General features: G+C 40.0%; 1 protein-coding gene across 1 annotated transcript in view; it reads right to left on the bottom strand.

The window, feature by feature from the left end:
• Window positions 1–13967, bottom strand: part of USH2A (usherin) — a gene marked incomplete at its 5' end in the record, with an annotated part of 1334617 nt that overhangs the window by 14368 nt on the left and 1306282 nt on the right. Inside the window, one exon of the mRNA XM_082250984.1 lies at window positions 4288–4529. Coding sequence (XP_082107110.1) covers window positions 4288–4529 — 242 coding nt within the window. The remainder of the gene's footprint in view (window positions 1–4287; window positions 4530–13967) is intronic.

Raw genomic sequence — 13967 nt, 5'->3', positions numbered from 1 at the left:
TTGGCAGTTGTAAATACTGACGTTGCCTCAGCTTGGAAGCCGAGCTCCTTTTTTTGATTTTAGGCTTTCCAGCCTAGAAGCCCAGATCTTGCTGTAAAGAGGACCTGTCATGCCCTATTCCTATTATAAAGGATGTTTACATTCCTTGTAATAGAAATAAAAGTGATAAAACAAAAAAAAAATGTAAAAGGAAAGTGTCAAACTATAAACAAATATAAAATAAACAATAAAAAAATGTAAAGCGCACCTATTTCCACGTACTTGCTCTCAGAAGCGCACGCATATTTAGGTCGCGCCTGCACATGTAAGTGGCATTCAAACCACACATGTGAGGTATTGCCGCGAACGTTAAAGTGAGAGCAATAATTCTAGCCCAAGACCTCCTCTGTAACTATTAACAGGTAACCTGAGATTTTTTTAAAGGTTCGCCTATGGAGATTTTGAAGCACCAAAGTGTGGCGCCATTCCACAATTTTAAAGCGTGACATGTTAGGTATCTATTAACTCGGTGTAACATCATCTTTCACATTATACAAAGAAATTGGGCTAACTTTAGTGTTTTTTTTTTTTTTTTTTAATTCCTGAAACAGTTTATTTTCCCAAAAAAAAAAAGTTTGAAAAATTGCTGCGCAAATACCATGCGACATAAAAAGTTGCAACAACCACCATTTTATTCCCTAGGGTCTCTGCTAGAAAAACATATCTAATATTTGGGGGTTCTAATTAATTTTTTACATGCAAGAGAGAAGTCTCAGAATTGGCCTGGGTGGGAAGTGGTTAATTAAAGCCTAAGCAGCTAAAATCCTGACAGGAAGTGAGGGGGAATCTCACTATCAGGACACAAATGCCAATACAAACTGGACAGTGGATCTAACCCTCCCAAAGCTCTCTAAAAACAGAGTTGAGTTTTAACCCTCTTCCCACCCAGCCCCCTTTTACTGAGTCTTTACGCCTGGTGGGCAGGGCAGACTGCTCAATCATGTGACCCCTGTGATTGGCTAACAGAGTGGACACATGATTGGGAGCCTGTTCCGCCAGCTCCCAATCATTACTGGAGATCAGGAGCTGTCTATGACACAGCACAGAAACCTTAACCATCTATGGATGTATATGTTGGGCATGTGGGTGATGAAGCACACACACATGCATTAGGTAGGCAGCAAGAGGAGAAGAAATTATTATTCACTGGATTCCTTCAACATCTTTAAAAAGCTCCATTTTTATAAAGGGAGGCGAGTGCTCTACAGAGCACACTATAATAATGTGCAAGAGGTCCCTATTTTAAATCCAGCTTTGCAAAATAAAGTTTTAATTTCAGGAAAAACCATGATGGTTTGACCACACTTTTACACAGATATACTGTATACAATCCCAATTGAACCCTCAGGTTAAAATAATTTAAATACATTCCTGGGTGCATCAAAACAAAAGATGTTCAATGTCTTACAGTTTGCACACTTTCTAAAGCAGTCACAGCCTGAGAAGGAAAGTCTGACCTCTACCATTATACTTCATAGAGAGACCCTTGCTCTATGTGGGAAAGCAGTTATTTCAATGCAGAGATCCAACACCCACACTACAGAGCCAGAGCTGTCCAATAAGCGGGGAACATGAATTTTGATGATTGCAGAGTTCTAGGTCTAATCCTGTAGGGGGGAATGTTGGACCCATAAGATGAGACTAATGTTTTACTACAGAGTGCAATGGTCACAATGTGTAGCTGCTGGCAGGAGACGAGCTTTCTATCCAGGCTTTGGCTGCTTCAAAAAGTCAACAAGCTGTAAGACTTTGAACATCTTTTGTTTTGATGTACTTGGAATATACAAACCCAATTTCAAAAAAGTTGGGACACTGTACAAATTGTGAGTAAAAAAGGAATGGACTAATTTACAAATCTCATAAACTTATATTTTATTCACAATATAATATAGATAACATATCAAATGTTGAAAGTCAGACATTTTGAAATGTCATGCCAAATATTGTCTCATTTTGGATTTCTTGAGAGCTACACATTCCAAAAAAGTTGGGACAGGTAGCAATAAGAGGCCAGAAAAGTTAAATGTACATATAAGGAACAGCTGGAAGACCAATTTGCAACTTATAAGGTCAATTGGCAACATGATTGGGTATACAAAGAGTCTCTCAGAGTGGCAGTGTCTCTCAGAAGTCAAGATGGGCAGAGGATCACCAATTCCCCCAATGCATCGGCAAAAAATAGTGGAGCAATATCAGAAAGGAGTTTCTCAGAGAAAAATTGCAAAGATTTTGAAGTTCTCATCATCTACAGTGCATAATATCATCCAAAGATTCAGAGAATTCTGGAACAATCTCTGTGCGTAAGGGTCAAGGCCGGAAAACCATACTGGATGGCGGTGATCTTCGGGCCCTTAGACGGCACTGCATCACATACAGGAATGCTACTGTAATGGAAATCACAACATGGGCTCAGGAATACTTCCAGAAAACATTGTCGGTGAACAAAATCAACCGTGCCATTCGCCGTTGCCAGCTAAAATTCTATATGCCAAGAAAGAAGCCATATCTAAACATGATCCAGAAGCGCAGGCGTTTTTTCCGGGCCAAGGCTCATTTAAAATGAACTTTGGCAAAGTGGAAAACTGTTCTGTGGTCAGACAAATCAAAAATTGAAGTTCTTTTTGGAAAACTGGGACGCCATGTCATTTGGACTAAAGAGGACAAGGACAACCCAAGTTGTTATCAGCGCTCAGTTCAGAAGCCTGCATCTCTGATGGTATGGGGTTGCATAAGTGTGTGTGGCATGGGCAGCTTACACATCTGGAAAGGCACCATCAATGCTGAAAGGTATATCCAAGTTCTAGAACAACATATGCTCCCATCCAGACGTCGTCTCTTTCAGGGAAGACCTTGCATTTTCCAACATGACAATGCCAGACCACATACTGCATCAATTACAACATCATGGCTGCGTGGAAGAAGGATCCGGGTACTGAAATGGCCAGCCTGCAGTCCAGATCTTTCACCCATAGAAAACATTTGGTGAATCATAAAGAGGAAGATGCAACAAAGAAGACCTAAGACAGTTGAGCAACCAGAAGCCTGTATTAGACGAGAATGGGACAACATTCCTAAACTTGAGCAACTTGTCACCTCACTCCCCAGACATTTGCAGACTGTTATAAAAAGAAGAGGGGATGCCACACAGTGGGAAACATGGCCTTGTCCCAACTTTTTTGAGATGTGTTGATGCCATGAAATTTAAAATCAACTTATTTTTTCCTTAAAATTATAAATTTTCTCAGTTTAAACCTTTGATATGTCATCTATGTTGTATTCTGAATAAAATATTGAAATTTGAAACTTCCACATTATTGCATTCTGTTTTTATTCACAATTTGTACAGTGTCCAAACTTTTTTGGAATTGGGTTTGTATTTAGATTATTTAAACAGGGACTGGCAGAATTTCGATTCATGTATGGGCAGGCTAGTTGTATCGATGGACTTGGGCAAAACCATCCTGTTTGATTTTTCTACATGCGATTAATGCCAGCGGCCTATAAGTAATCGTAATTTTGGTTTCTTCCTGGCAGAAAACAACGGTATGGACTGTGTTTATGGGGTAATAGAGCAATTTTCTTTCCTTCCACCCGCTGTGGAAGGAAAGAAAATTGATTCATCTATGGCGTGCCTAAAAGTTAATTTGAGTTTTAAGTGCTTCACCTCTTTGGTGATTTATGTATACTGATACATGTTCAGTTTCTCTATCCTGTAACTGAATAAAACCTTAAAGCACTTGTAAACGACCACCTTGTAAATCAACCTATTCAGTTTAAAATAGAAATGAAAGGCAAAACATTTTTGTATAGTCATTAAAAAAAAAAAAAAATACCTTTTTCCCTTTTTAATAAGTGATCACATTACCTCTGTTCTCAGCTGCATAAAAGCATAAGAGCTTGGGGAGGAGAAGGAGCAGCAGCAGCACACTGAGCTTCCCAGTAAATGGCTGTGCACCGGGGGAGTGTCAGGACAAGTCTCATCATTTGAGGAGAGCATACTGTGTTCCCAGAATAGCTAAAGAACTGACCATGGTGTGCTCTCCTGCTTAGTGTGATCAGTTTTTAATAGGAAAGCAAGGCAGGAACACCAGTGATTTAACATAAAGAAAGCAATACAAAGAGAACAGGGATTATTTCTCATACAAGTACATGGTACAGCAGCCACATATCAAGAATATGAGGTGTTGAGTTAACAAACCCTTTAAATGTCTTTTAAAAAATATTTCAGTTTTGGAATGACATACATACCGCGTAGGTTTCATTTTCGGAGTAATTTGACGGTGACATCCTCTGTTGTAGAGGAACTAGCGGTGGGCGCTCCCTTGGGAACGGCTGTTTGGTCAGCTTCCTCTGCAGCACCAGGGACAGAAAAATGGCCAACAGCAATAAGCCCAGCAAGGCCATCAGGATTATAAACCACAGCTCGGTATAGACAGCCTTTCCTTTCACCTCCGTCCCGTTCTTTGTGCTAGGAATTGAGTGCGCGGGGGCTAAAGCGAGAGAGGGAGAGACGGGAACATATAACTATCCCATTAAATAATATATATTTACTCAATAGACTTAACTGTCATTGACTTTAATTAACTGGCAAAGTCCACTGTACCTATCCAATTATAAAGCTAACTCACAGCTAATTAAAAGCAGCATTGGATGATCAAACTCCTCTTAAATGAACATTCCACTTTTACTCCTATGGGGGTATTGTCCTGTTTTGTAAATAGACATTTTTCAATCCAATATTGAAGTAGGCAAAATATTTATATATAAAAGACAGCTAATAATGTGCTTTATTTCAGTTGTATGGTCAGAAACCATAGAACACAAAAGAAACTAGAACAAAGGCAATTGGTCATTCTCACAAATAAATACTGAGAATTAAATAGCTGTTCTTATACTTTTATGTATCTGCGATCCAAGTACTTCCTTAGCTCTTAACGAGTGAAAACAGAGCAGGGAGGTTTCATAAACGTGGCAAAAAAGGGGATTTGGTGCCAGGAATGATCAGTGGCTTCTAATTAGAATCCAGAAATACGGAGTTGCAGCTAATTGTCTGCAGGAATGTGCAGCATAAAGTCGATCAACAAACTATAAATCAGCACAAATCTACCTTCCCATCATATATATCCTATAATATCTTACAAAAAAGTGCAATAATCATACTCCATAATAATAATTTCTCCAATAATCAGCGCAATAATATGTTAAAGTTAGTGATAAAAAAATAGAAAAATATATTATAAAAAACAATTCATATCTGTGAAAAAATCAGTGAAATAAATGTAGGATAACAAAGCAATTCATATCCATAAAAAGAGCAAAAGTAAATAAATACGTAAAAATCACAAAAAAAATCATTGACAATGTCCATACAATAATATTCCTAAAAAAAAATTAAATTAAAGTGCAGAAAGGTGAATATATTCTGTGCAAAGAATCTTTTGTGAAATATTGTGTGCCAAACCTCACTCGGGGTGCTCCTTTCACCAATCACCCCACACTGGTGATTGGTGAAAGTGGTAGCTAGTAAAATTATAAACCAGTTATTGTGCCTCTTGATATATAAATCCAGCACGCAGGTCCACTATGTGTTGTCCCCGTCACACAGACACTCTCATAGGAGCAGATCGGGATATACCATATTAGAGGAGGAAAAATAAATCCACATAGCGTAATTCCACAAAAAAGATTCTTAGTTTATTTAAAAGTAAACATACGTATACCCGTACTTTGCTTGGCGGGAGCGGCGCGCACGTGCCCATTCGCCAGCGGGGAAACTGATCTGCGGTGCCCGTGGTCGCGATTGCCGTCGGGCACCCGTGATCGCTCTCTGTGGAGACAGAATGGCGGTCTGCCATTGTAAACAGGGCAGACCTCTGTTCTGTCAGCAATGAACACAGGGATCCTGTGTTCCTCCTATTTAGGAACACAGGTCCCTGTGTTCATTCCATAGGTCCGTCCCCCACACAGAAAGCACCCCCTAGGGACATATTTAACCCTTTGATCGCCCCTAGTGTTTACCCCTTCCCTGCCAGTGTCATTATTACAGTGACAGTGCATATTTTTAGAATTGATTACTATATTAATGTCACTGGTCCCCCCAAAAATGTCAAGTGTCCGATCTGTCCGCCGCAATGTCACAGTTCTGCTAAAAATCGCTGATCGCCGTTATTACTAGTAACAATAAATAAATAAAATTGACCTAGATCTTTCCCCTAGTTTGTAGACACTTTAACGTTTGCGCAAACCAATCAATATACACTTATTGGGATTGTTTTTTTACCATAAATATGTAGCAGAATACAAATTGGCCCAAAATAATGAAAAAAATTTGATTTTTACATTTTTTTTTATTGGGAATATTATATAGCAGAAAGTGAAAAATATTTTTTTTTTTTTTTTTTTCAGAATTGTCGCTTTTTATTGTTTTGTTTATAGCGAAAAAAATGAAAATTGCAGAAGTGATCAATTACCACCAAAAGAAAGCTCTATTTGTGGGGAAAAAAAGAACATCAATTTTATTTGGGTACAGTGTCACACAACCGCGCAATTGTCCGTTAAAGTAACGCAGTGCCAAATCGCAAAAAATGGCCTGGTCATTAAGGGGGAAAATCTTCCGTTCCAGAAGTGGTTAAGCAGTTGCAGCAACAGTTTTTTTTTCCTTTAGGATAAAGGTTTTAGGTGAATAAATAAAAGTTGCGCATTGTCTGGACAGCTTGGTCTGTAGTGGAAGTTAAAAAAAAAAAAAAGGTTTGTACTGGATCACCAGGTGAAAAAAAAATATCAATAAATATATATTTTAAAAAAAGCATGCAGCCACCACATCTACAGTCTCTTAAAGTATTTATACCCATTTTCAACATTTTGTCACGTTAACACCAAAAACATAAATGTATTTTATTGGGATTTTCTGTGATAGACCAACACAAAGTGGCACATAATGTGAAGTGGAAAGAAAATGATAAATGGTTTTCCAAATTTTTCACAAATAAATATCTGAAAAGGCATGCATTTGTATTCAGCCCCCTTTACTCTGATACTCCTAACTAAAATCTAGTGGAACCAACTGCCTTCAGAAGTCACCAAATTACTAAATAGAGTCCATCTGTGTGTAATTTAATCTCAGTATAAATACAGCTGTTCTATGAAGCCCTCAGAGGTTTGTTAGAGAACCTTATTGAACAAACAGCATCATGAAGGCCAATGAACACATCAGACAGGGCATGGAGAAGTTTAAATCAGGGTTAGGGTATAAAAAAAAAAATCTCCCAAGCTTTGAACATCTCACGGAGCACTGTTCAATCCACCATCTGAAAATGGAAAGAGTATGGCACAACTGCAAACCTACCAAGACATGGCCATTATCCTAAATTGACAGGCTGCCTAAAGCCCCGTACACACGTACCGATTGTCGGCCGTAAATATTCGGCCGACGACCGATCGGCCGATTGTAGGCTTGTTAGTATGATGCTTCCGACAGCCGACAGCGCATTTTCGGCCGAACAGAATCTGTCGTGCAGGCATTAAAATTTTTGTTGGCCAACACCAGAACGGCTGATTGTTCGCCAGTCAGTACAGATTTCGGCCGACAGACAGCAGATTTGCAAGACTGGGCATGCTCAGAAAAGAAAAAAGACAAGGAAAGTAAACCATCACATGACATCACTTCTGCAGTTGGCTGTTGTTGGCCGACAAAATTTGTGTGCAGTCTTTTGCAGTTTTCAACAGACATGACAGCCCTGGACAAAAGACGGCCGATCGTTCGGCCGACGATCGGTACGTGTGTACGAGGCTTTAGGAAAGCATTAATCAGAGAAGCAGCCAAGAGGCCCATGGTAACTCTGGAGAAGCTGCAGAGATCCAGTGCTCAGGTGGGAAAATCTGTCCACAGGACAACTATTAGTCGTGCACTCCACAAATCTGGCCTTTATGGAAGAGTGGCAAGAAGAAAGCCATTCCCATTTGCAGTTTGCGAGAAGCCATGTGGGGGACAAAGCAAACATGTGGAAGAAGGTGCTCTGGTCAGATGAGACCAAAATTTAACTTTTTGGCCTAAAAGCAAAACATTATGTGTGGCGGAAAACTAACACTAAACATCACCCTGAACACACCATCCCCCCTGTGAAACATGGTGGTAGTAGCATGTTGTGGGGATGATTTTCTTCAGCAGGGTCAGAGAAGCTGGTCAGAGTTGATTGGAAGATGGATGGAACCGAATACAGGGCAATCTTAAAGAAAACCTGGTAGAGTCTGCAAAAGGCTTGAGACCGTGGCAGGGGTTCAGCTTTCAGAAGGACAACGACCCTAAACATACAGCCAGAGCTACAATGGATCAAAGCATATTCATGTGTTAGAATGGCTCATTTAAAGTCCAGACCTAAATCCAGTTGAGAATCTGTGGCAAGAATTGAAAGTTGCTGTTCACAGACACTCTCCATCCAATCTAAAAGAGCTTGAGCTAATTTGCAAAGTAGAATGGGCAAAAATTTCACTCTCTAGATGTGCAAAGCTGGTAGAGACATCCCCAAAAAGACTTGCAGCTGTAATTGCAGCGAAAGGTGGTTCTACAAATTATCGACTCAGGGGCTGAATACAAATGCACGCCTCACTTTTCACATATTTATTTGTAAAAAATGTTGAAAACCATTTATCATTTTCCTTCCACTTCACAATTCTGTGCAACTTTCAGTTGGTCTATCATATAAAATCCCAATAACATACATTTATGTTTTTAGTTGTAACATGACAAAATGTGGATAATTTCAAGGGGTATGAATACTTTTTCAAGGCACTGTAGGAATTGGTAAGCTACAATTTAATACATATTAATTTTGGATTTAATACCGCTTTCATTTTCAAAGGGAAATTGCCATTTTCCCATTTCTTGAAATACTGAAATTAGCCTCAAATTTTGCAATGCAGACTGCTTAGGCGAAAGATGTAAAAAAAAAAAACATTGCTTTGTTTTCTGATCACGTCAATGGGGATCATTGGCTTTGATGATGAACTAATACTAAAGCAAAGCCTTTCATGATAAACAAAGCCATGTGATTACTACATGCTGACACTTAATGTGAACCTAAAAAAATTAAAATAATTATAAAAATATAAAATCATATTTGAAAAATATTTTTTAAAGAAACGTACACAAACCTCAGGATCTGATAAAAGCACGTTGCATCCTTAACTTCCTTCAAAAACTCCTTACACTTGTACCTCTCTTTTGACTGCATTGTACACTGCTCAAAAAAATTAAAGGAGTATAGCATCAAGTCAATTAAACTCCTGGGATATTGATCTGGTCAGTTAGGTAGCAGAGAGGGTTGTTAATCAGTTTCAGCTGCTTTGGTGTTAATTAAATTAACAACCGGTGCATTAGATGGGCAACAATGAGACAACCCCCAAAACAGGAACGATTTTACAGGTGGAGGGCAATTAATTTTTCTTTTCCCTACTAATTTTTTCTTACTGTTATTCACTACCTTTGCTTTGGCTAGGGTCAGTGTCACTACTGATAGCATGAGGCGATACCTGGACTCTATAGAGGTTGCACAGGCAGTCCAACTCCTCCACGATGGCACATCAATGTGTGCCATTGCCAGAAGGTCTCCCAGCACAGTCTCAAGAGCATGGAGGAGATTCCAGGAGATAGGTAATTACTCTAGGAGAGCTGGATCGGGCGGTAGAAGTTCCTCAACCCTTTAGCAGGACTAGTATTTGCTCCTTTGTGCAAGGAGGAACAGGATGAGCACGGCCAGAGCCCTATACAATTACCTCCAGTAGGTCACTGGTGTGAATGTCTCTGACCAAACAATCAGAAACAGACTTCATGAGGGGCCTGAGGGTCGACGTCCTTTAGTGGGCCCTGTGCTCACTGCCCGACACCGTGGAGCTCGATTGGCATTTGCCAGTGAATACCAGAACTGGCAGGTCCGCCACTGGCGCACTGTGCTTTTCACATATGAGAGCAGGTTCACCCTGAGCACATGTTACACAGGTGAAAGGGTCTGGAGAAGCCCTGGAGAACATTATGCTGCCTGTAACATCGTTCAGCACGACCGGTTTGGTGGTGGGTAAGTGATGGTCTGGGGAGGCAAATCCATGGAGGGCTGCTCAGACCTCTACAGGCTAGAGCAGTGTTTTTCAACCTTTTTTCAGTCAAGGTACCCTCCAAAATTATGGACAGCCTTGAGGCGTCCTCCAAAATTTTGGACAGTCTGGAGGCACCCTCCAAAATTATGGAGAGTCTCGAGGCACCCTCCAAAATTATGGACAGTCTGGAGGCACCCCATTCTAAAATGTAAAAAGCTATTTTAATAATTTTATATAATGCATCAACATCCACACACGTAGGACGCCCAACGTTAGAGGCAATTTCTTCTTCCAAATCAAATACACTTCTGCACACTGGTACTGACTAGTATGCCAATGTTTCTCTTTTCCCTCAGTTTTTCCTCCATCACTCACCTAATGTGACCCCAGTGCTGACAGACAGGGACAGGGAAGAATCAAACAAGGATGCTATGCAGACAACCAACATCCATCTTATCAACTGCCGATGTCATTAGTTGTTAGGATGCCGGTGGCTAGAAGGTTGTAATGGTGCATAATGAAAACGTGTGTGGTTTTGTGTAAGTAAAAGTTAGGCTTGATCCACCTGCTGGCTTGTATACGATTTTTGTGCAATCTATAGGTATTTTGCCAAGGTACCCCTGAAGAAACCTCAAGGTGCTCCAGGGTGCCTGGGCACCCTGGTTGAAAAAGGCTGGGCTAGACAATGGCACCCTGACTGCCATTAGGTATTGGGATGAAATCCCTGAACCCATTGTCAGACCCTATGCTGGTGCAGTGGCTCCTGGGTTCCTCCTTGAGCACAACAATGCCCGGCCTCATGTGGCAAGAGTATGCAGCCAGTTCTTGTAGAATGAAGGAATTGATACCATTGAATGCCCCCCCACGCTCACCTGACTTAATAGAACATTATGTTTCGGTCCATCAGACGCCACCAGGTTGCACCTAACTCTCAGTGATGCCCTGGTCCAGATCTGGGAGGAAATACCCCAGGACATCATCCGTCGTCTCATTAGGAGCATTCCCCGATGTTGTAAGGCATGCATACAAGCATGTGGGGGCCATACAAACTACTGAGTACCATTTTGAGTTGCTGCAATGAAATTCCAGAAAAACTGACTAGACTGCTGCATCATTTTTTCACTTTGATATGCGGGATGTCTTTGAATTCAGCCCTCTGTAGGTTGATAATTTTCATTTTCATTAAACGATGTGGCATCCTTTCGTTCCTAACACATTACCCAGTCCATATCAGTATAGATATCCAGTATGTTATTTTTCCTTATTGAGATCTGTGTTCCTCTAATTTTTTTGAGCAGTGTATCTTGAATTTTATAATTGTGAAATTTTACTGAAATGTTGAGTTTTACTGAAGTTTCAGCAAAGAAAAAACTCTGTTTCACTCATCCCTATGCAGGCACGTGCAGGGAAGGAGGGGGGGGGGTTGCTCTTGAGCATTTGCCCCTTGTGCCCTTTTGTCAAGGCAGCCATTCAAAGTCTCCTGTGAGGTGCGGGACTTTCCGGCATTTGGGCTGCAGCTCCCTGACACCCGCAAGTGTCGCGCGATGTCCCGGCTGTCAGCATATCCTGTGTCAGAAAGTCCTGTATAGTTCCGCCTCCGTCCTGTCACAGGCGAAGTGATATCAAATACACTCCGTCTGTAAGAGGAGAGATACAGGAAGCATCGGCTCTTCATGCTTCCTCCAGCGCTGCTCCTCATACTCCGACGTTGATGTGTCTCAGAGGAGCCAGCAGTACCAGCCAGCAGTACCAGCCAGCAAGTACCTTCTTTATTATTCTGTATAACAGAGAAGAAAAAGTCTTCAGGTTGGCACAACTTAAGACACAAAATATTTTTTAACTTTTACATTTAAAATAGTCTCTTCTGTTCTGTTTCTTTTTCAAAGCTGCATCACAGCTTTTTTCTGCCCTATCAATACAGAATCATCTGTATCGATACGTGTATCAGGAAGGAATGCGTCACGATACATTACTGTATTGATATTTTGAGCACAGCCCTATTTAAAGCCCTGTTCCATGTGCCCCTTTTATACTTTGAGCACCTGCCCTTCCAAAGGTCTCTGCACGGCCCTGTCCCTATGTAATAAAAGTACTGTATGTATACAGCCCGACTATGGAAAATATTGGCCATATACATCTCCAGCTGTGCACATACACCCAGAACTGCCATTATTTTTTAAACTAGAAAATAAAGCTAAAAATCGAATTACCATGCCAATGCCAGTCATTTCTGTCTGTGTCCTTTAAATTAGGAATGACTAAAATTCTTCATAGCTTAGATTGTTGGCATTCACTCTCCCTTGTGTCTTTATGCAGGTAATCAGAGAGGTTTTAGTTTGCTTTGTTCTAAAATCATTGGCTGTCAGAAACATATAAACCTATAGGTGTCACTACAGCAGTATGGAAAAGGTTAAAGACGGAGCGAGAACCAGGAAGGAACAGAAGATTTTTACTTGGGTTTCCTTGCTGAACCATTTTATACTTAATCCACATAGCAGATCACCTTTACTATGTCCTAATGATAACATTTAACAAAATACAATGATAGCACTATAAAAATCAGTAATTCTGTGCAAAGGAAGAACAAAATATTGTAAGTATTTACTAAATAAACTAAACCGTAATTGATTTATTTTTATTGTCTCTATAAAGTAATTAACATGCTCTAATGATGGTATTCTTTAAAAGAAGTTAAAGCAGAGTTATTGTAAAATTCAGTCTGCATGAATAGGGAAGTATTAGGCCCCATTCACAATGAGTGTAGTGGAAACACAGGCAGAAATGGGAGTTTCTGCAAAAGTGTGAGAAATGCGCTAAAACGAGATGCTGTTATTTGTTAAGGGAAATTGTTATTAATAATAATAATATTAGGAATGCGCCAATACAGTATATCGGCCACCGAAAATGAACTGCCGAAAATAGGGTTAGGGTCGTTTTGCCGATAGGAAAAAAGGTGCTGATAATGTTCGCTGAAAAACACGGTGATTTTGCATGTGTGTTGCACAAGCAACACAGGTGCATTTTTTATGCTTTTTTGCCACGTTTTCAAAAAGGTGCGTTTTGGTGCGTGTTTTTTTTTTTTTAACTGACCAAATATGCAACAAAAATACGGCAAGCGGGATTTTAAACACCGCCACGGAAGTGCAATGAACCATTGTGAAGACATACATAGAATTTAAATGGATGTTTTTTTCTTCAGCTTTTCTTGCACTTTTTGTTAAAGTAAAAGCGCTTCCAAAACTACTCCGTGTGAAAACAGCCTATCGGACAAATAAAAAAAAAAAAACAATGGCTGAAAATTAATTCATATTTATTTAAATTCATGATAATAAATAAAAAGTCAACTACAATAACATTATATATAAAAACACATATATATTATTATTATTATTTTTTTTTTTAACTGCCCATTTCAGTTTCGGTTTTTGACCAATAGCATCCTGAATTTTCAGTTTCGGTCCAGAACTTTCATTTTGGTACACCACTTATTATTATTATTTCTTAATGGCACCCCAAACATGGGTAGCAGTTGCACATTTCTCTTTCATTCATTAAAGGACACAGCTCCTGATCTTCTTAACAATTGGGTTATACTGCCCCCTACAGGAGTAGGACACTAGGCAGAAAAAAAAGTCTGGCTATGCCTATGGGCAGTACCAGGGGGTATACTCCCTCTCTTTGCTATAGGTAGTTCATTTTTATTTTACCTCTGGTCTTGGCAATTTTTTTCTTTAGATAGAATTTTTTTCTCCTGTTTTTATTCCAGCGAGATCTACAATCAACTGCCGGACTGGGCGATGGGCTGGATATTCTACATCCAGTGGTCGCCCCAGTCTGGC

Source organism: Pelophylax lessonae (genome assembly GCF_965119305.1).
Source record: "Pelophylax lessonae genome assembly, chromosome: 3".
NCBI classification, from domain to species: Eukaryota; Metazoa; Chordata; class Amphibia; order Anura; family Ranidae; genus Pelophylax; species Pelophylax lessonae.
This window is presented reverse-complemented; position numbering and strand designations above follow the sequence as displayed.